This window comes from Lathamus discolor, chromosome 3 (genome assembly GCF_037157495.1).
Source record: "Lathamus discolor isolate bLatDis1 chromosome 3, bLatDis1.hap1, whole genome shotgun sequence".
In the NCBI taxonomy this organism is placed as follows: Eukaryota; Metazoa; Chordata; class Aves; order Psittaciformes; family Psittacidae; genus Lathamus; species Lathamus discolor.
In genome coordinates, this window is record NC_088886.1 from 302,527 (window position 1) to 325,101 (window position 22,575).

Below are 22,575 nucleotides of genomic sequence, written 5' to 3' on the forward strand. Positions count from 1 at the left end.
GCAGAAATTGGAAAAAAATGGCATTAAACAGGTTAGAAGTGGCCAAAAATGGGTTAGAAACGGCAAAAACAGTTTAAGAAATTGCAAATAAAAGCTTAAAACGGTTTAGAAGTGGGCATAAAAGCGTTAAAAGCGTTAAAATGGGTCAGAATTTGGCAAAAATGGGTTGGAAATGGCCAAAACCACTTCAGAAATACAAAAAAAAAAAACCCAAAACCAACATTAAAATGGGCTAGAAACGGGAAAAAAATGTGTTAAAAAAAAAAAAAGCCAAAATGTCTTAAAATGGGTTAGAAATTACAAAAAATGGCTCAAAACGGGTTAGAAATGGTCAGAAATCGGTTAGAAGTGGCAAAAAGCCATAAAATGGGTTAGAAGGGGCCAAATTTGGGTTAGAGATGGCCAAAAATGGTTTTGAAATAGGAAAAAAGGTTTAAGATGGGTGAGAAATAGCCAAAAAATGGCTTAAACTGGTGAGAACAGGGCAAAAATGGGATAGAAATGGCCGTAAACGGCTCCTTCTTTCCCTCCCTTTTACTCTCCCTCCTTCCCTCTCTCCTTGCTTCCCTCCTTCCTGTTTTCCTTCCCTTCCCCCCTCCCTCCTTCCTTCGGAATGAGAGTGAATACAAGAGCAGAGGTTCTGAGACAATCTAATGGAAGAGAAGGTAAGAATACAGTTGAATACGGGGAAGAGAATAGAAGGGAAGAGGACCTAAGAGATTACTAGAGAAGAGCATCCAGGGGAAAAGAATACCAGGGAACGTAAGAGATCTAACAGAATCTAAGATTAGAGAGCTGAAGAGCATCTAAGAAGAGAATATAGGGGGGAAGAGTATCATTGAATAGAAGAGAATCTAAGATTACAAGAGTAGAGAAGAGAAGCCAAGAGAGAAAAATTGAAGAGCATACAGGAAAAGGGAAGAGAAATTTAGAGAATCTAAGAAAAGGAAATGAAGAGACTGTAAGAATATTACCAGCAAATAAAACAGAAGGGAATCTAAGAGAACAATATGTAAGCAAATATAGAAGAGAGACAGGAATAAGTGAAAACACTATACACTGTAAGACAATATAGGAGAAGAAAACGTAGGACTACAAAAAAAGGGAAGAGAATATAAAAGAGGGAAGAGACTCTTAAGAGGGCAAAAGAGAAGGGAATAGAAGAGAAAGGAATATATGAGAAGGGACTATAAGAGAATCTAAGATAAGAGAGAACGTAAGCGGAGAGAATTTAAAAGAAAAGAGAAGGGAATAAAAGAGAAGAGAATATAAGGGAGAGGAAGAGACTAAGAGAATACAGGACAAGAGAAGAGAGTAAAGAGAAGGGAATAGAAGAAAATGCGAAAGGATACAAGAGAAGGGAGAAGAAGAGAATAGAGATTAGAAAAGACTAGGAGAATGGATGGAAAGAGAATATAAAAGAATCTGAGAAAACAGAACCAGAAGGGAAAGGAAGAGACTATAAGAAAATGGAAGAGACTAAGAGAATAGAGGAGAACAGGAGAGAAAAGAGTACAAGAGACGGGAAGGGAAGGGAAGACAGACGGGAAGGGAAGAGACTGTAAGAGAGTATTAGAGAAGACAAAAGCAATGTGCTCCTGGCTTGGTAAGGTCTTTATTTTTTCAGGACAACTATCTGACTTCATTAAAAGCAGGAATCTGTAAATATAAATAGTCTTGTCTGTCGTGGAGCTCCAAACCTTTGCAGCAGTCATCCAGCTGTGAGAGGCAGCTGCACAAAGGGAATCCTTTCTCTAAGGCGAGCAGCTGAGCAGCGACCTGTTATAGCCACCCATCAATGTCTAGCTGCGCGGCGACACGAATGCCACCAACGGAGCAGATAAGCTCTGGCACCAGCCCCCGAACAGGAGGGGACGCTGCTGCGTGCACGGAACGCAGAGGCAGAGCGCTTGCTGCGTGTGCACTGAGTAGCAATAACAAGAGTTTTCCATTCACATCCCCAGTGGCCTTACCTCTTCCTCCCGTGCCACTTTGCCGTGCTTCACTGCGGCACCCGAGGACCCTGTCCCTATACGGCTGGGTTCGTGAGCACACCGCGCGCCGGGCAGCCCGCATCACCTGCGGGGCTCTGTGATCACCAGGCTGCGGCAAAGGCAGCAGTAGAGAGGGGTCCCTTGGAAATGTGCTGTCTGCCTGCAGGCACCGCGCTGTTACGGCACCTCCTTGAAATCGGGGGCTAAATACACATCTCTGTCCCTGCGAGTGGTGCCCGGGGCTGCCGGGAAAGCGAATCTGTGGACTAGGCTGCGTGTGCTCTGGTCTGTGAGCCCCCCGTCAGCTGTGGTACAGCGGAAGTCCTGTCACTGTAAAATGTTTGGCAGATAATACCCTTTAGGGAACTAGAAACCCGCACTGATGCTGCGTGCCTGGCAGGCTAGGAAAGGTAGATACATTTGGGGTTACGCACACGAAAGCTCTACACCCTGCTGCGGTTCAAGTGCCATTGTTCCTATAGGCAGATGGCAAAGCAGCCTCAGGCCTCCTGCTGGGCTCAGGGGTCCATCAGCTGCACCGGAGGAGCCTTGCTTTCAGGACGTGACACTCGCTATGCTGGTAAGTGACCAGTTCAAATAGGCTGAAATGCAAGCGAATTTGCCCAGAGCTGGGTGTTACTCCCGCTGGTACCGGTACCTGTGGTAGCAAACATTTAATGAGAACCACATGCTGAGCAGACCTCAGTATTTCAAACAAGCCAGTTTCCCCTCCCTGGCTGCATTACACTATGTTCCTCCAGATGAACTTAACCTCATGTCAGCAAAGCACTTTAGCTCAAGGTACCAAAGACGAGCTTCAGCAAGGGCACAATCGCACCAGACACGCCAAAGAGCGTGAGGAGGAGAAGCCCTTCCGTAAGAAAGAAGGGTAGCTGTGGCTTTGGGGTTTTAAAGAGACCCTCAGCAGCTGCAGGGAAACACCTGCATTCCCTGGGGTTCTAACCATAGGATCACAGAACGGTTTTGGCTGGAAGGAACCTTTAAAGGTCACCTCGTCCAACCCCTCCCCTGCAACGAGCAGGGACATCTCCAACTACATCGGGGGGCTCAGAACCACATCCAGCCTGGCCTCGGATGTCTCCAGGGACGGTGCATCCACCACCTCTCCGGGCAACCTGTGCCGGTGCTTTACCACCCTCATTACAGAAAAATAATGGGACTGACCTGCAGTGCCCGGCTCTCCCTCCCTCCGGCCCTTGCCTTCTCCTCAGCAGTGCAGCTCCTCTGCTGCAGAGCTGGGATCCCCCTCAGGAAAATCAACTCTGAGCCCTGAAACTGCCCCACGAGTCTCCGCCCACACAAGCGGGTCAGGATAGCAACGCTTTGTCAAGATGTCGCGCACATCACCTAGACGGAAGACACCGTAAACAAGGACAGCACACTGGGAGTACTCTGGTGGACTCCCATCGGGTTGGAAAGACTGCATGGGTACTAATTCAACAAAGACAATACCAAGAGCTGCAAACTCTGCTGGCAGTACCCGAACGTCAAGAGGAAACTGGGGAGCTGCATTGTTACAACATCCAACAGGATGATGAGAAAAACAATGGTAATTCCCCGCAGAGCTGCTGCAAAACAGCCTGCAAGCAAACCAATTGCTGCTTAGGCAAAAAGCAATGCAATGGTCTCAAATCAGGAAAGCAAATCAAGCTGAGATTTCCTGTGACAATGCTTTCAATTACATGAATGTACTTGACTGGAAGGGAAAAAAAACTTCTTGAATTAAGCACGCAAGCAAGTTGAACAAAATAATTCCGTCCTTGTTCAAGCAGAGGACGTGGTTTTGCTCCGATTTACCGGCCCCAGGTGTTCCTATAGGAGGATCTAGATCTGTCCAGCTGTTGAAGGGACACTCTGCATTTATGCCAATGTAAGAGGAAACAAAGTCCTGCATCCAGATCTTGGGCCCCAACTCCAGAGGGACGTGGAGCCGCGCAAGTGAGCCAGAGGAAACCATGGAGATGCTGAGAGGGCTGGAGCACCTCTGCTCCGCAGCCAGGCTGAGAGAGATGGGCTTGTTCGGCCTGGAGAATAACAGGTTCCTTAAGGGGGGGAAACCTTAGAGCAGCTCCAGTGCCTACAGGGGCCACAAGAAACCTGGAGAGGGGCTTTGGACAAGGGCGTGTAGGGACAGGCCAAGGGGGAATGGCTTGAACCTGCCAGAGGGGAGACTGAGACGGGCTCTCAGGCAGAAGCTCTTCCCTGTGAGGGTGCTGAGGCGCTGGCACGGGGTGCCCAGAGAAGCTGTGGCTGCCCCGTCCCCGGCAGTGTTCTAGGCCAGGTAGGACACAGGGGCTTGGAGCAAGCTGCTCTAGTGTGAGGTGTCCCTGCCCGCCCGTGGGCAGGGGTTGGAACTGGATGAGCTTCAAGGTCCCTTCCAACATGAACCATTCCAGGATTCTATAAAATGCAGAAGCAGGGAGGATAACTACAGGCAAACCACAGACCAATTGGTGAAAGCAGAGGGTAAATGCATTTCCTCTCTTGGCAACGTCCAAGGAGCATCTGCTACAATTACCAGACATACCTCCGCTCTCCTCTGTTGCTTCCCATTAGCAGAAACTTCTCTTTTCTTTCTGGTCTTGCAGCTGAAAGAAAGAGGTAAAAAAATCTTCTGGAGCTCCCGAAAGGGTCTGTTCCGGCACGCACAGTGTCCACGCGAGAGCACGCTGCTCTGAAACAGAAGGGTTCTTTTATTTACCGAACAACAAGAACCGGGTTTTTCTTCAGCTCAAGAAACCGCTGACGTGAGTCCACCACAGCACCAACACTGACGAGGCTGACAGGCTGGTGCGTCTAATACCAGCTATCATATCTTCCACCTCGCTTAGCTTAGGTTTCAGCACAGCTGCTGAGCACCACTGCTCGCCACCAAACACCGGTTTGGGAAGTGCCGAGTGGAAAGTTCTGCCACCATTTATTTAGCCAGCAGATCGACACTGAAGACCAAACGCGGATAAAATCTGCTACGCAGGAGGAGGAGGTGCCAGAGAAACCCTTAAGTACCAGCGAGCTGGTGGCGCTGGGCACCAGCCCTGTACACGTAGCCTGTGCCCATCCTGCAGCCCCACAGGCTGGCCCTGCTCCTCCCGGCCGGGATGCCGGGCTGCACGGCCCCAACACGTCCTGCCTCTGCTGACACCTGCTGCCGACTCTGTGGCCCTAAACCTACAGGTAATACCACTTGGGGTTCATTCTCTCTTGCCCTCTGTGAACTGCTGCTCAGGGTCCTGCTGGGGCGGGAGGGAGCCATCAGGTACCTGGTTTCTGCGTGGCAGCGCAGCCCCTGCGATGCAGACATCCATGCAGGAGGTCGTCATCTCTTGCAGTTTCTGTGCTTACTCCAGCGTATTCTCTGGGCACTTTACCTGCAAGATCACAGCGCGTTATTTCCTAACAGTAGCTGGGAATCGGAAGCTAAACCCATTCTAACACGGGAAACAAGTGACTCAAAAAACACCCCTTTTCTGACCAAATGAGCCCTTGCATCCACTCCCAGGGTCTCCCGAAGCAGTTCCGTGGTTAGGGTGGTGACATTACCGCTTTCAAGGGATGCGGTGACAGGTGAGCCTGAAAGAACACAGGTTTCAAGAAAAGAAAAGAACAAAGTGCTGTGCCTTAGGTCACTGTATTTGAGAGCTGTGAACAACAGCAGCAAGGGCAGAGCAGGCAGTTTCCAGATTTCTTTATGCTGTTTGGAAACAGCGAGGAAAAGCCCCTCACCTAAGCGCTGTGGCCCTCACCCAGAGCTCTTCGACCCCAGAGGCAGTGTGTCCGCTCACTCTTTCTGGCTGTGCTTCCCTGCCAGGTCAGCTCGCTGCCCAGGGCCTGGCCAGCAGCGCCCACGGTTGCATTAACACCCCCGGGAAGTACTGCCCTGCCCAAGTCTAGCCTCCTACCTGTGCAGCATACATACTACATCTTTGCTGACAGCTACCCGTCCCTTTGAGAGGGAAAACCACGGCTGTTGCCACACATGTGGCAGGTTTGAGGGCAGCTGATGCAGAAAATGCCACGCTGTACACCATGCTTCCCGCCCTGTTTTCTTCTTCTTCTCCTCCCTCTGCTCAGTCCAGGTCCCTTCCCTCACACTGAATGAAGGTCCTCATTCTGCCTTTTAAAGTACGTTTTCAAAGAGAGCGAAAGAAACCAGACACAAACTGTGCCTGAACTGAAAAATCGCCCGCTGCTTAAGGAGGCTGCGTGAGCCTTGTCGCCCTTGCAGCTGTCAGCAAGTACACTGCTATTAACTACCCCTGGAAAGCAAAAGGCTTAGGGTCCCCGTTAGCCCGTTCGCCTTTACGGTGTGCTGTCAACGCTCACGACGGGCATCACTTACATGTCCTAGGCGAGAGGTGTTCAGCAAGGAAGACACCTTCTGCTTTCAGAAACAGCACAGAGGGCCTTCAAAAACGCTCTCTCCTGCAGGATCCCCTTCTGGGCTTCTGCATCTCACTGGTTATAATGAATGCCTGTTCCAAACAGATTACCATGAAAATGTTCCCTACTTTGAAGAGAGACGAAGCTTGAGCCGTATCAACCCGTTCTCCTACCGTTAACCCAGAAAGCAAACTACTTACTTGTTCTGCAACCCCTGTCACGTTCCTGGTTTCTGCCTGTTGACATGGGGCACCCTGCCCGACTTCCAGTGAGCTCCACTGAAGTCGTCTACTCTGAAATACTGAAAAACAGTAATGCGTTTGCGTCTGTGGCCTCCTGGATAGGCCTCCTAGGATGGCAAATAAAACCTGCTGTTGACATACCATTTGCTACTGTTTCGTAACCAAAGAATTTCAGAGCAATTTCTCCTTCCCCAAGCACAGAGTGTTCTACTCCAGGAAGGACCACAGGCAAGGCACCCTACTAAATAAACTAAACAGCTTCCATGGTTTCAGCCCAGCCAGCAGCTAAGCACCACACAGACAACCCTTTACTCCCTGTCGATGCCAAAACCAGTGTAAATGTGCTCAACCATTTATAGTTGGCATTCCTACACAGAGCCAAGCTTGCTGCATTTAGAGCTGTGTGGAGTGAGTGTTTTTCTCTTGTAGGAAGCAAACTGAGGCCTCCCACTGTTCATGTTCTACATTAAAAACATTAAGTGTTTCTTTTTCTCATTGTCAACTAGAAATCTGTTGACATCGCAATCCCAGTCATCGTGAAGTCATGGTTTTTGTTGTTTGCGCTGACTGCTAGGAAAACAAAAAAGGAAGCATTTTTAGCAAGTGATAATAAAGCTATGTCATAGTATTATATCTAGAAATAAACATTCATTCATCGCCATTATACATCAGAGACCTCTATGACTAATGCTAAACTTATACCAGAGATTGCGCAGAGAGACTCAGCTAGCACGATATAAAAGCTGCCTTACAACAGGCTACTTACACTGTAACCCAAAAACGAGCAAGCAACTTCCCGATTACCTGAAGATGCAGACGCTACCTGGGACAAACGTGATTATCTGCTTTACATGCCAAGCTATAATGTTTGTTAACGGTGGGTTTCCAACACCCGTCTTCAGTCAGAACAAAACCTCAGCTCCGTGAGCGCTCCCAGTAAATGGAACAGCGCCTTTGCCACAAGAAACCATGCAACCTGGCCCACGACAAACTAGCAGCCATCACACAGCACTGCAATAGCAAACCGGGAGGACAGCGACACTGCGATCCATGCATCTTTCCGATTTCCTTGCACAGGAGCCTCGCTCGCAATAGGAGGGAGCGGCAGCCACAGTCCAGCAGAGCTCCAACAAGCAGGGCCGGACCACTGCATTCTGCTAATGCTTCAGCAAGACAGAACCTCTCTGTCCCTTGAAAGGAAAAGATGCTGGCAATGGCTTAAACTTTAAATGAGGAAATTGATGCTGCAGTAAAAACTCAGGCTGTGGGGAGCAGGGGGGACGCAAATAAGATGCAAAAGAACACGCAAGGAAAGCAATCCGGATTCTTGCTTCTGTGTGAGCAGCCATCAAACGCAGCAGTTTGGGCCCTTCTAAGCAGAAAAGGCAGGGGCTGGCATGAGGCATTATTTCACTGTGTTGATGCTGTGGGAGTAGGAAGACGGCTAGAGTACAGACAGACCTGCAAGGCAGACAAGGCAGAGATCTTGCCCGACAGAAAAAGGAGGCAGGAAGCCCATCAAACCTGCCATCAGGCAATGGGTGCGGCCGGGGGCGGTGCCTAAACGGGACGGCAGAGGGGCGGGGCTGAGAGTGACTGACAGGAGCCTCAGCCAATGGGAGTGGCGGAGGGCGGTGCGGAAACGGGGCGGGTCTGCGAGGATTTGACAGGAGCCTCAGCCAATGGCGACCGCTTGGTGTCTGAAAGCTGCTTCCGGTGCCACTTTGCGGTCCCTCCACCTGCAGTACCGAGGTTTGGCCACAGGAGGGCAGCAGCGACCCGTGCCCCGCGCCACGCCATGCCCCACCCCTCCCGCCGGCTGCAGCACCGAAGTCTGGACACCTGGTGGCAGCACACGCTCACTTTCCCGTACCCAAGTGACAACGGGGCGAGAGCAACGGCCCCCCCCAGCCCAGTTTACATCCTCCGGGGACAGCAACTGCTGACTGGGGACTTGAAGGCTTTGCAATATTGGGGCTGGGGCTAAGTTGCTAAGGGAACTTTTATTCGAGATTCTTTCAGGCTTGTTCACGTTTATCACTTTGTGTTTGCTTTGCAGGAATTTATAATCACATTCTTCTCTTTTGCTTTTTATTCTCTTTATGTATTTTTATTTATTTGATTTTTCATTCGTGTTTTTTTCAGCTGTCCTTGCTTTATAGTCTCTTTTAGTAACTTTTTTTTTTAGGCATCCCATACCTAAAATGCGATAAGAAATGGGCAAAAATGGGTTAGAAAAGGAAAAAGAATGGTTTAAAACACGTTACAAATGGTCAGACATGGAATAGAAATGGCCCAAGATGGATTAAAACAGGTAAGAAGTGGGTAAAAATGGATTCAAAATGGGCAAAAATGGCTTAAAATGGGTTAAAAGTGGGCAAATACGGGACAGAAATGGCCATAAATTGTTCAGAAATAGCAAAAAAAAAAAAGTTTTAAATGGGTTAGAAATGGGAAAGATGGGTTAGGAAGTGCCAAAAATGGCTTAAAACTGGTAAGAAATGGGCAAAAATGGGATAGAAATCTCCATAAATTGTTTAGAAATAGACAAAAATGGCTTAAAATAGGTTAGAAATGGGGGAAAATGGGTTAGAAACAGAAAAAATTGCTTAAAACGGGTAAGAAATTGGCAAAAATTTATTTGAAGTGGCAAAAAATTGGTTAGAAATGAAGAAAAATAGTTTAGAAATGGCCAAAATGGCTTAAAACAGGTTAGAATTGGACATAAAAGGGTTACAAATGGCTAAAAATGGCATAAATCATAGAATCATAGAATAGTTAGGGTTGGAAAGGACCTCAAGATCATTTAGTTCCAACCCCCTGCCATGGGCAGGGACACCTCACACTAAACCATCCCACCCAAGGCTCTGTCCAACCTGGCCTTGAAGTGGCCAAAAAAGGGTTAGAAATGGTCAAAAGTGGCTTAAAACTGGTGACAAATGGGAAAAAATGCACTGGAAAAATAAAAAAGTGGCTTAAACAGAGTTAGAAATGGGCCAAAAAGAGGTGGAAATTGAAGAAAAGGCTTTAAAGTGGCCAAAAATGAGTTAGAAATGGCAAAAAGAGTTTAGAAATAGCAAATAAAAGCTTAAAACATTTTAGAAATGTGCATAAATGTGTTAGAAATAGCTAAAAAAGGGTTAAAAAGGGTTAGAATTTGGCAAAAATTGGAAATGGCCAAAACCAGTTCAGAAAAAAAAAAAAAAACCAACCAAAAAAAAAAAACCCAAACATTGAAATGGGCTAGAAATGGGAAAAACATGTTTAAAAAGAAAAAAAACCAAAATGGCTTAAAATGGGTTAGAAATTACCAAAAATGGCTTAAAACGGGTTAGAAATCGTCAAAAATCAGTTAAAGTGGCAAAAAAATGGCATAAAATGGGTTAGAAGTGGCCAAAATTGGGTTAGAAATGGGGAAAAAAGGTTTAAAATGGGTTAGAAATAGCCAAAAAAATGGCTTAAAACTGGTAAGAAATGGGCAAAAATGGGATAGAAATGGCCATAAATGGCTCCTTCTTTCCCTCCTTTCTTCCCTCCTTCCTTTTTTCCCTTCCCTCCTTGCTTCCCTCTCTCCTTTCTCCAGAAAACGAGGAAATCTGCCCCAAGCAGCAGCTCATCACTTTAGTAACTGCCATTCATACAGGTACACTCACCTCGAAGAAAAGGCCAGAAAGACAAGGGGGACAGCACCCGCAGCCTTGTCCCACAGGCTGCAGAGGATGGTGCCACGGCTCTTGATCAGGCTCTGCTCCATGACGTTCCCTCTCTTTTCCCATGCTGGGACAGGCACCTCAGAGCACCATGGCCCCTGTACCTATTGAGCATTATGAGATATCTGCAGCAAAAGCCCTTGAAGGTACTTTTCTCTCCCCCCCACTCCATGGAGCTATGGACAGTGCTACCAAAGACCCTCAAATTCAAGCCCATTTGATTACCAAGGACCATTTGCAGGTAATGTTAAAATAAGTCTGAAAGCACCCACTCCATCTTTTTGTGTTCTTGTCCTGCTCCTTGGCATACAGATGACAGTAAGAAAACACACCAAAACCAAACTCCCTCTTTAAAATCTGTTTTGAGAGAGCAGTGCACAGAGTAGGTAAACACAGAGTCCTGACAGGCTGGAAAAAAGCCCAAGGCTCTGAAATAAGGTGTGCAGAAGAGGGGAATGGTTCTGACGGGGTCAAACTATGCCAGGCTTCCAGGCACGCGCCCCAGAACTGTTCTTCCTGGTGCTGCACTGGCTGACCCCAACAGGGACATGTGCACCCTGCCCAGTCAATGTCTGAAATGCACGTCACTTCCCATCTGGTTCCTCTTGTTAAGAAACCTGAACACAAAATACTTCTTTCTGCCATGGCCCTCACCAGGATACGCAACAAATACAGTATTTACTGATGGAGGTGATGAGGACAGATTTGGCAATGACAGCCTGAAGAGAGGTGAACTGCGGTTAGTAGCTTAAATCAATAAAACCCCTTCTTCAGTAAAAAACCACAGTGTGCCCATTACAAATCTTATTCTGTTGCGGTGGTATGTTTACAAAGATAAGTTAAAAGGAAATGGATGCTATAAATACATATAAAATACATTTGTTGTTATAAATTACATATTGTGCTGTTCTTTATTACCCATTTAACAGATAAATGCACAGTAAACTCTATATGCACACATTTATGCAGATTTATGGATGCATGTTCAACAATGCAAACAGAGTATGCCTGTGCAAGACAAGTGGACCACCTGTTTCAAAGACTGCTTTTTGTTAGGCAAGATCTTCACTATCAGATGTAAGAACCGTAATAGCAGATACATTGGAAGAAAATACTAAACGTTATACAACTTATTTGTCTCTGGAAAATAATGAAGGGGATGTAGTCCATTATCAAAAAGAGCTGTGCTCCTCGTCTCGAGTAAATGCTTTTATTTCAGGTGTGTTTTGTGGAAAAAAAACATGAAGCATATGGTCTTTGAGTAGTGAATATAATTCAGACAAAGCATTAAGAAATGAAAAACGTGTGGAAAGCAGTTTTCTAATGCTATGGGGAAAACCAGAATCACCTTGCAGTCATAACAATTAGAGCAACATCCTGTGCAATACATTACTGTTGCTCATCGCTCTGTCCAGGTGCAGGACAACTGGCTTCATACTTCTTCTTCAAGCCCGTCAAATATATCCGCAAACTGTCTGGATCCAACTGAGAATTTCTGGCAGTCTGAACCAATCTCATCGCTAAGTGGTACACAGCTCTCTGTCTCATCATCTCAGGAGTGCTCTTCTGCCTGTGCTGTTCTCAAAAACACACCCACGCAGTAAAACAGGAAATCAATTCTCTTCTGTTATTAAAATGCTAATATTAGCTATTTTCCAGCCTCCTTTGCACCTCCTGATTCTTGACTTGTACACCAACGCTCCATCCTAAACTCCTTCACCCTAAGGACGGCTTTGGGCTGTCACCTAACAGCAACCTTCAGTACAGTGTTTTATAACTGGTTCAGAAACACAGATTTTACCGACATCTACTTTGCTAAACCAGGGGCAGTGCTTCTCCCATATCCTTCCAGGAACTGAAAGTGTCTCTAAGTTTTATGAAAACTGTGAATTACTCCATTACAATTTTCTATTACATACCAAAAATTGTTTTGCAATGTGATTTGTGATTTCCTTTGCATCCACAACGATAGATGATGGTAGGGAGGAAACTTCTGCAGCTTTTAATCCTAAATATATAAAAAGAAAAATCAGGGGGTTTGATGTTATTTTCCCTACCTTCCACACTATGTCTGCCAGAATTAACTTGGCCTATTTTTTGAAGGGAGAAATTTTAATTTTTATTAAAATAATTTTTATATACATTTTCTCTTTGTGTCTCATATTGGTTTTAATAAGCAGTACGGCTTTAAGAGTTACAAACAAAATGTTTCCTGTGTTACCTCTGAGATAGACTTCCACAAGAAGTTACTGCTGGTAGCACTGTAACTGCGCAGGATGAGGCACGTGAGTGGTTAAAGCTGAAAAATGGCACGGCAGTGCTAGCAAATTCTCTGTTCAATTCTTTTAATTGGGCAGGCCAGAAAATGCTGTGGTTGTGCTAAAGGCACTCTCCCTTAAACCCACATATCCAGCGGATACAGAAAGGAAGAGATTTACATTTTTGTCCCTGCACTAACATACTATTTTCCCCTCTGCCTGTGGCCCTGGCTGTTCTGAGAAAGCTGTGCTTCCTCGGGGGCTCTCATACTGTACGGTCAAAAATGAAAAATGGTCAAGAAGGGAACCTGCCCTCTTTCTTAGAATTCAACTCTGCTCAAGTAAGGGCTGTTGCAGCATCTGAAACTGAGCTTGTGCAGCCAAAGGGAAGGAAACTTACTCTGAAATTCTGATAAAGAAACATTTTAAGTCCAGTTAATGGAAGCCTGACTGGAATAATTCATAGGCCTCAGTTACCACTAGTCTGCAAAAGTTATGTATAGCTAATTTTCTGCTGATTAAATGTCTCCTAAATCAAACTTCAGAATCTAGTATTTGGAAATGTACGGAGTTCTGTAACTCCTTAAAAATGTAGCTATGCCTTACTGTCACTCACTCATTTCCTTATTGACCCATTATTGGTCAATCTGTGCAGTCTTCAATTTGACTTATTCTGAACCATAGAATACAATCATAGAATAGTTAGGGTTGGAAAGGACCTTAAGTTCATCTAGTTCCAACCCCCCTGCCATGGGCAGGGACACCTCACACTAAACCAGGTCACCCAAGGCTCTGTCCAACCTGGCCTTGAACACTGCCAGGGATGGAGCACTCACAATTTCCCTGGGCAACACATTCCAGGGCCTCACCACCCTAATAGTAAAGAACTTCCTCCTTATATCCAATCTAAACTTCCCCTGTTTAAGTTTTAACCCATTACCCCTTGTCCTGTCACTACAGTCCCTGACAAAGAGTCCCTCCCCAGCATCCCTATAGGCCCCTTTCAGGTACTGGAAGGCTGCTCTGAGGTCTCCACGCAGCTTCTCTTCTCCAGGCTGAACAGCCCCAACTTCCTCAGCCTGTCTTCATACGGGAGGTGCTCCAGCCCCTGATCATCCTCGTGGCCTCCTCTGGACTTGTTCCAACAGTTCCATGTCCTTTTTATGTTGAGGACACCAGAACTGCACACAATGCTCCAGGTGAGGTCTTCACAAGAGCAGAGTAGAGGGGCAGGGTCACCTCCTTTGACCTGCTGGTCACACTCCTTTTGATGCAGCCCAGGATACGGTTGGTTTCTGGGCTGCAAGCACACACTGAAGCCGGCTCATGTTTTCATACATTTTCTCATTGACCAGGACCCCCAAGTCCTTCTCTGCAGGGCTGCTCTGAATCTCTTCTTTGCCCAACCTGTAGCTGTGCCTGGGATTGCTCCGACCCAGGTGTAGGACCTTGCACTTGGTGTGGTTGAACTTCATAAGGCTGTCATCAGCCCACCTCACAAGTGTGTCAAGGTCCCTCTGGATGGCATCCCTTCCCTCCAGCGTATCAACCGGACCACACAGCTTGGTGACATCAGCAAACTTGCTGAGAGTTTACTCAATCCTCCTGTCCACGTCAGTGACAAAGATGTTGAACAAGAGTGGTCCCAAAACCGATCCCTGAGGGACACCACTCATTACTGGTCTCCAGCCAGACATTGAGCCATTGACCACAACTCTTTGTGTGCGGCCATCCAGCCAGTTCTTTATCCACCGAGTGGTCCACCTATCAAGTTGATGTCTCTCCAATTTAGAGAAGGATGTTGTGTGGGACAGTGTCAAACGCTTTGCACAAGTCCAGGTAGATGACATCAACTGCTCTACCCCTGTCCATCAGCTCCGTAGCCCCATCATAGAAGGCCCCCAAATTGTTCAGGCAGGATTTCCCTTTAGTGAAGCCATGCTGGCTGTCACCAAGCACCTTGTTGTTTTTCATGTGCCTTAGCATGCCTTCCAGGAAAATCTGCTCCAAGATTTTGCCAGGTACAGAGGTGAGACTGACTGGTCTGTAATTCCATGGCTCATCCATTTTCCCCTTCTTGAAAATGGGGGTTATATTTCCCTTTTTCCAGTCGTTGGGAACTTCACCTGACTGCCATGATTTTTCAAATATGATGGCCAGTGGCTTAGCAACTTCATTCGCCAGCTCCTTCAGGACCCGCGGATGGATTCCATCAGGTCCCACGGACTTGTGCACATTCAAGATGGTCTCGAACCAAATCCTCTCCTACAGTGGGCCCAAGGTCTTCATTTCCACAGTCCCTGCATCTGCTTTCCAAGACTTGGGTGGTGTGTTCAGAGCATTTGCCAGTGAAGACCAAGGCAAAGAAGTCATTAAGAACCTCAGCCTTCTCCAAGTCCAGGGCAGCCAGTTCTCCTGCTAGCTTTGCTTTCAGAGAGGGCCCACGTTGTCTCTAGTCTGTCTTTTAATTTTAGTGTAACTATAGAATCCCTTCCTGTTATCTTTCACATCCCTAGCCAAGTTTAATTCTAACTGGGCCTTACCTTTCCTAACCTGGTCCCTAGCTTCCCGGACAACATCCCTGTATTCTTCCCAGGCCGCCTGTCCTTGCTTCCACCTTTTATAAGCGTCTTTTTTCCCTCAAAGTTTCCTCAGCAGCTCCTTATCCATTCAAGGAGGTCTCCTGGCCCTCCTGCTGCACTTCCTTCTAGTTGGGACGCAACACTTCTGAGCTTGTAGCCAGTGATCCTTGAATATCAGCCAACAGTCTTGGGCCCCCCTGCCCTCCAGGGCTATATCCCATGGAACCTTACTAAGCAGGCTCCTGAAGAGGCCAAAGTCTGTTCTCCTGAAGTCCAGGGCAGTGAGCTTGCTGCACGCTCTTCTCACTGTCCTGAGCATCTCAAACTCGACCATCTTGTGATCGCTGCATCCAAGGCTTCCATGGAGCATCACATTTCCAACGAGCCCTTCCGTGTTGGTGAGCACAAGGTCAAGCATGGCACCTCCTCTTGTCGGCTCCTCTATTACTTGCAGAAGGAAGTTGTCTTCCACACAATCGAGGAACCTTCTGGATTGCTTGTGCCGGGCCGTACCGTCGCTCCAACAGATATCAGGGTGGTTGAAGTCCCCCATGAGGACAAGGGTCTGTGAGTGTGAGGCTGTTCCTATCTGTCTATAGAGCATTGAAGTGAAGTACCGAGGTGAAGTTAAAAGAGAAGTAAACACACTTTCCAGAGAACACCGATGCTTTAGTGAAACCTCTCAAAATCAGCCTTCGGCTGACACACTGTATAATTCCTGCCATTTTTAAAAGAAACTATGCCTTTTTGCTAACTGAAAAAGGCCAAGCTGCTATTTAAATGATATATCATTACATATGGCAGACACATAAGAGAGTTTTACATAAACCTCAGCATTCACAGCTGTAAGTCTCTCCAGAACTTCCATTCACTTCCATCATCGCCTCAAGCACTGTGTGCTGAGTTTGGCTTGCCTCATTCAGAGGTGAATCAAGTAGCTACTCACATTATTAAAATGTTGGGTTTTTTTAATAGAATCACAGAATGGTTTGGGTTGGAAGGGATGTTGAAGATCATCTAATTCCAACCCCCCACCACAGGAAAGGAAAATTTCATCCAAGTTCTTCATACTACCCCAAAACTAACATCTCACTGCACAGCTAAAACACGTATTAGGAACATATTACAGATCTGCAGCTGTAACTCTAAGAAAGATACTAACTCATGAGAAATCTGTCAGCAGAAAAATATTGTTAGATGCCTATTAACTGAAATAATGTCCTATATGAGGTTTACTAAGTTAAAGTCATAGTAGAATTCATTACCATAGTTCTTTTCCTCTGTATATCCTTTAGAGAGTGTGTAAGTGTAAGCAATTTTCTCCTTATTTCCAGCACTACTTCTCACATGCTGCACTTCAAAATGGTAGTTTTCCACATTGGGATATAAGGCATCTATATGACACAGTTCCAGGAAATGTGTAGCAAATAATGTAAATGCCTAAATAAGGAAACAAGAAAGAACATTTCTGTTAGAAATTATTCTGGAATAAATTACAGTAAATCAGAAAAATCAGATGATCACCTAACTCGTGACAGAGGTGAAACTTTCAACCCATCTAAAACCATCTTGTTTTCTAAACAAGCCTCCAGCCTGTGTGACCGCTGTGTGGAACTGCCGCTGTACCTTGGAAAGGTAACAGCCAATTAAAAAGGTTCAACATTTGAGCATTCAAAGCTGTACGAAGCAAAACTAAAGAGGCCGGGTTGTTTCCTTTCTAGACAGAAACGCAAACTTGTATTTATGATAAAATAATTAGAAGGGGGTTTTTTTGGTTTTGTTTCTTTTCCAAAACAGAATTACCTTTAAATTCAACAGATATTCACAGACAGCGTAACAAATGCCAATTCCTTCTTCAGCACTGGTACCTCTGCCAAGTTCGTCAATTATGATGAGTGATTTGTCATTAGCATTTTGTATGATGTATGTTATCTAAAAAAATATTTCACGTGTTACCATCCCTATAAATGAATTTTTTAAGAACCCCCATTAGGAACAGTGCTGCTCAGAGGGATGCCCAGAGGGATACTCGAGGAGTACTCTGCCTTATTCAGATGAAACTTACTACAGAAATTCTTAAAAATCATGTCAGAGCGATAAATTTTACCTTTTCACAGCTTTCCAACAGCTGCCAATTCTAACCAAGCAAAGACTTCTCTTGCAGCATTCCTCCTCTTGTCCATTGAATGTATCATTTTCCCTCAAAACTGTATCAGTCTGGGAAACGGAACTGAGGGAGCTTAGGCTCATTTAAGGTCCAAGGAACAATAAAATGTCAAAACTACTGTCCAATAGAGCACTGATTTTTACTTGTATTGGCATATCTTGTTATTTAAGATATGACTGGGTTTCTGTGGTTCATCATGAAGTAACAGATGACAGCTGAATTTCTGACTACTTTTAAAAGTACATTCTTTCAGTGGAATTATACTAGTACAATTCTTATTAGCCTAACAGTAAAAATGGGCCTTGGACCCTGACTTAGCCATGTTTAATACCTCTTTCATTTCCTTCATGAATGTTGAGGCATTTGTTTCTATATCATCATCCATACCTATTCTGGTAAATATCTGCTCTGCTATTCGAAAGGAACAATACTCTGCTGGGACATAAGAACCTACAAAACAAGCAAAATATGAGTTTTCTCATATCAGTGTGACATGACAATCTGGAACTTGAAGTTGTTGGGGACTGCACCCACAAACACAGGGTGGACAAATTTTATTCACCACTGTTACGCAATTTCATCCTAATAGAGACAGGGTCAGCCTATTAAGGTGATTCTTCCATGCTACCAGCCTGCCGTGGAACAGGTGGTTACCTCCATCTTTAAGGTAAAAAACATGAGGAATCTAACTAAGACTCATCCCTATACTCAGGAATTTCTCATGTTCCATTTGGATTACCAACACATATGTAGCTTGATGAGCATACTTCAAGGACACTTGCTATCAGCCTAATATAAGGTGCTAGACTGGGTTAAGGTGCTCCAAAGGGCTGAAGCACACAACGGTACCTCTCCTAAGAACAGACTGGGGAGGCTTCCAGATACACAAACAGGGCCAATGGCAGACCCAAAACCTTGCAGTGGCTTCTGTCAGCAACACAAGAGCTGGTAGGAGCAAACAGACTAAAAAACACGTGGTACTATTTAGACAGAATCTTATTCTAGAAGCCAAATCATTCAACTTCATAAATATTTTTAAGTAGAAAGAAACCATCTGCAGAAGATTAATAACACAGTACATTATTACTCACCAATCTGTGCCATAATTTGACAAAGAGCAATCTGTTTCAGGTATGTTGATTTTCCACTCATATTTGGTCCCGTAATAATGACAAAATTGTTACCCTCTGTCAGATATGTATTGTTAGGCACAGGTTTTTCCACAGCTATCTTTTCAAGAATGGGGTGCCATCCCTGCTTGATTGCTAAAGTATCCGTAAATTCTGGACGAACTAAAGGAGAAAAAGGATAAAGGACACTGCAGAGTTGGTATGGAAAGCTTCACATTTTTAACCTAGTGAGCTCTGAAAAAAAGTCATTCTTGCAGAGCAAAAGCCAAACTCGGACTCTATTCCCTGATTTTCACTTTCCTGTAGAGAGCAAGACTGACATGCAGCACTTGGGAAGAATTACCACCCACTTTCAGGTACAGATTCTGACTGTCCTGCAAATCTTCATGACTTGTTACTACAGAAAGAATCCCGTAACACTTAATTTCTAAATTAACATTGTGTTTGTGTTCCGTAGTATGGTTAGACTCCAGTAATAAAGAAAACTACAAAGAGCAAAACTTGAAAAGTAATAAAACAGAAACCCTGAAAGCCAGTTTCATAACTAAAATATCCTTACTAATTTATTTTTATACTGCTATAAGCACATCAAGTACAGGGGTCATCGACTCTGCTACTACTACTTATGTACCTTATTATACAAGCACAAGAAAGGAGGAAGTAGCATTCCTTCTATTTCTGTTCTATGCTACTGCATTGATTATCTGGGTGCGCAATATGCCTACAAAGATCCACTTGATACTGAGACTATCTGTATGCATTTCTCTCAGAATACAGTTCTTCTCTGAACCTGTTCCATATGTTCTCTTTGTCCACCTCAATGGCAGTACCCCAGGCTAACAAAGAAGCGTTGCTAAATTTGGCAGTCTGCTTAAATGGAGCAGACTTCAAGAGAGAAGTGCTAAAACAGTTTCTCAGCTTTAAACATTGGGGAACACTAATTACCTGGTGTAGGTTTTAGTCATTTAATGATTTACATGAGAGAGTCAACTGCTAAAGGGGACTGAAAACCACACATGACGGTACATTTCTTTTAGCGGATGCACATTCATGCCTGGCTGTGTAAACTGCAGGTGCAGATTTATGGGAGAAGCCAAGTGGCTTTGGTCTTGTTATTACTGCTGAAGAAGACTTGTGCTATGATTCATCTGGTGGGAAAGACTGTGATGCTTCGATTACATCAGGTAATGCTGTCGTGGTTTAAACATCAGGTTTTCGACCAGCAGGTCGAAAGAGGTGATCCTGCCCCTCTACTCTGCTCTTGTGAGACCTCACCTGGAGCATTGTGTGCAGTTCTGGTGTCCTCAACATAAAAAGGACATGGAACTGCTGTTACAAGTCCAGAGGAAGGCCACGAGGATGATCAGGGGACTGGAGCACCTCCCGTATGAAGATAGGTTGAGGAAGTTGGGGCTGTTCAGCCTGGAGAAGGCTGCGTGGAGACCTCATAGCAGCCTTCCAGTACCTGAAGGGGGCCTATAGGGATGCTGGGGAGGACTCTTCGTCAGGGACTGTAGTGACAGGACAAGGGGTAACGGGTTAAAACTTAAACAGGGGAAGTTTAGACTGGATATAAGGAGGAAATTCTTTCCTGTTAGGGTGGTGAGGCACTGGAATGGGTTGCCCAGGGGGGTTGTGAGTGCTCCATCCCTGGCAGTGTTCAAGGCCAGGTTGGATGAAGCCTGGTGTGGGATGGTTTAGTGTGAGGTGTCCCTGCCCATGGCAGGGGGGTTGGAACTACATGATCTTGAGGTCCTTTCCAACCCTAACTATTCTATGATTCTATGTGCTACAGAAATTGAAGCAGATAAACAAAGTTAGCCACATATTTTGGTTTATGCTACTTAGTGTTGATCTGCTTATATTATCTTGTGTCTTTTCAGAATGGAAGTGTAAACTCAGAATGTTCACAGACTTTGTAGCTTTCAATATAATATGCTTAAACTGAAAAGACTTTTGAAAGAGGCTGGCTATGAAGGCTTATAGAATCTAAATGGCAGAATGCAATTTCAGTGAATGGAAAGAACATCAGCACAAAACTGGCAAGGATAGGCCACAGACACTCACATGAAGTCTACTGAGACCTAGAAAAAGAAACTGTGGACTTAGCAATTGGAAAACCAGACAAAACAGCCTGGATATTCTCCAGCAGGAGGGACTTTATCTGGCCCATGACAGAATCAAAGAAGAAACATACCATAATCAGAAAGGGTGCAGGCATGGGCAAATGAAAGCAGCATATCCAGCATGGACACAATGTCAGACAGCTTGTATAGGCAATGAATGTGTTCATAGATCTCGTTCAGTAGCTTACACACTATTCTGAAATAAGACAGCAATTTAGTTGTTCCACAGTACATCCTGTCACTTCATACAACTTACAGAAACAAAGCAAGTTAAAAATGTTCATACTGCATACATTAGGATAGGTGGTTACTCAAAAAATGCAATCATCTCTGCAAAGTGCAAGCAAATGTATACATTTCTTTGAAGCAAATTAAGGTCTCATACCATCATCTCAGATTAAATTCTCCTGTCAGACCCAAGACTCAAATACCAATAGCTCATAGGAAAGCTTCACAAAGAGAACTAAATGAACTAAATGAACTAAAAATACAGCTATGGAAACAAGTATATTTTATTAACACATCAAATGCAATTCTAATTCCCTTAGGCCTTCATGTCAATAAAACCCCCATATGGTTTCTAGAAAGAATTTCAATAAAACTGACATGCAATGTTATGCTTAGTGAGTCTCCTGGAACAGACAGCAGAGCAACATGACAGCAGCAGGGGCAAAATACAGAAACAGACAGCTCTCTTGCAAATGCAAGGATTCCGCATTACAAAGCTAATGCCTTCATTGTGTCATTTTGCATAGATAAGTCACCCATAAAAAATTAATATATATGATGGCCACCCTTATTAAAAAGTGCCAATATGTTTGTAATCATGCTTAATACAATACACACTTTGTGGTTTGGTTTGGTTTGGTTGGGTTTTGTTTGGGTTTTTTTTTTTTGGTCTCAGGAAGTACATGTCGTAAGTGTCACTCTGGATTATTTCTACAAGTGGCCACAACTGAACAGAAATCCAGCTTTAAGAAAGCGTGTAAGTAGCTGTTAATTGGACAAATTCCATGGAATTAATAAATATTAAATGGTCTTACAAGTAGGTCATGTGATATATTTCTCTCAGGGACTCCTGACATCTTTCATTCATCTTTATTAAATCTGCTGAAGTGAAGCTATATGTGTTTTTCATTTTAGTGATCTACAGAAAATACAAACCAACAGTAAGAGCTGGCCATATTATCAGAAACAAAAAATAGTTTCTAAAATGCAAACTGGGAACAATCGGGGAGGGGTGGGGGAAGAGGATGGGTGGAGCAGGAGAAACAATGCCTGATTTCATTTTTTTCCATATACATTTTTATGAAAAATCCATGTAAGAGAATGCAGTTATCAGCAAGATATATAACTTTATCTCCACATACAATATAATTGCATACGATTGCACATTTCTCACTATATTAATTAGAAATAGGGCGGTTATAAAAACATACCCATTACACCTTCCTTTACTTCTAGATATCTTCACTGAAATTATTTTAATTGTTGCTTAAATTACCATTTAATGTGTCTTTAATAATAATGTATTATACATTTTTTATATACTAAGTATACAAACACATTATGCAAAAACATATCTAGTACAGATACCTTTGTAAATTCTGAAGGAAGTTGGCCATTGGGTAATGTGGAACTATCAATATTCATCTGGATAAAAAACCCACGAGCAGAGCTGAAACTTGTTTTCATTGGCAGGTTGTACTTTTCTGCAAGCTGTGTTATCATACCTATATACCACAAATACAGAGTGGACCCAAAATACAGAGACTTGTGCATGCACACACATACTTGTTTGCTTTGGTACAAAGACGCATACTGTTAATGAGATTTATAGGTGCTGCATGTGTCAGGTAACCAACATGACAAAAGGCCTTAGAGACAGGTCTCCAGGGAGTTACTGAAGTAACTTATTAATGTAACAGATGTGGCTGCATAAAGCTATTGGGAAAAAAAAAATTC

General features: G+C 44.5%; 1 protein-coding gene and 1 long non-coding RNA gene across 15 annotated transcripts in view; both read right to left on the reverse strand.

The window, feature by feature from the left end:
• Positions 1 to 1,596: 1,596 nt before the first annotated feature.
• LOC136011357 (uncharacterized) lies at positions 1,597 to 8,187 on the reverse strand. Of its 5 annotated transcripts, none has more exons than XR_010611351.1 (7): positions 8,099 to 8,186; positions 6,596 to 6,696; positions 6,355 to 6,487; positions 5,488 to 5,585; positions 5,276 to 5,383; positions 4,543 to 4,603; positions 1,597 to 2,652 (listed from the first exon to the last, which is right to left on the reverse strand). It is a non-coding gene; the product is annotated as an uncharacterized LOC136011357 (long non-coding RNA). The 5 variants fall into 5 exon arrangements; XR_010611353.1 differs by lacking the exon at positions 8,099 to 8,186 and having other exon boundaries at positions 1,597 to 1,779; positions 1,974 to 2,652; positions 6,596 to 6,768; XR_010611352.1 differs by having other exon boundaries at positions 4,543 to 4,689; positions 6,596 to 8,183.
• Positions 8,188 to 11,601: 3,414 nt separating this feature from the next.
• MSH4 (mutS homolog 4) overlaps positions 11,602 to 22,575 on the reverse strand; it is a 38,104-nt gene continuing 27,130 nt past the window's right edge. For 5 of the 10 annotated variants that reach the window (XM_065673002.1, XM_065673000.1, XM_065673001.1 and 2 more), the window contains exons 12-20: positions 22,207 to 22,343; positions 21,654 to 21,757; positions 20,682 to 20,806; positions 18,446 to 18,646; positions 17,686 to 17,804; positions 16,991 to 17,119; positions 16,453 to 16,627; positions 12,267 to 12,355; positions 11,602 to 11,922 (exon numbers count right to left, since the gene is read on the reverse strand). In XM_065673002.1, the coding sequence (XP_065529074.1) occupies positions 11,737 to 11,922; positions 12,267 to 12,355; positions 16,453 to 16,627; positions 16,991 to 17,119; positions 17,686 to 17,804; positions 18,446 to 18,646; positions 20,682 to 20,806; positions 21,654 to 21,757; positions 22,207 to 22,343 (1,265 nt within the window). In that variant the 3' untranslated portion in view covers positions 11,602 to 11,736. Of the gene's footprint in view, positions 11,923 to 12,266; positions 12,356 to 16,452; positions 16,628 to 16,990; positions 17,120 to 17,294; positions 17,805 to 18,445; positions 18,647 to 20,681; positions 20,807 to 21,653; positions 21,758 to 22,206; positions 22,344 to 22,575 lie in introns of those variants that run through there. The other 5 variants (XM_065673003.1, XM_065673004.1, XM_065673007.1 and 2 more) reach the window with 5 other exon arrangements.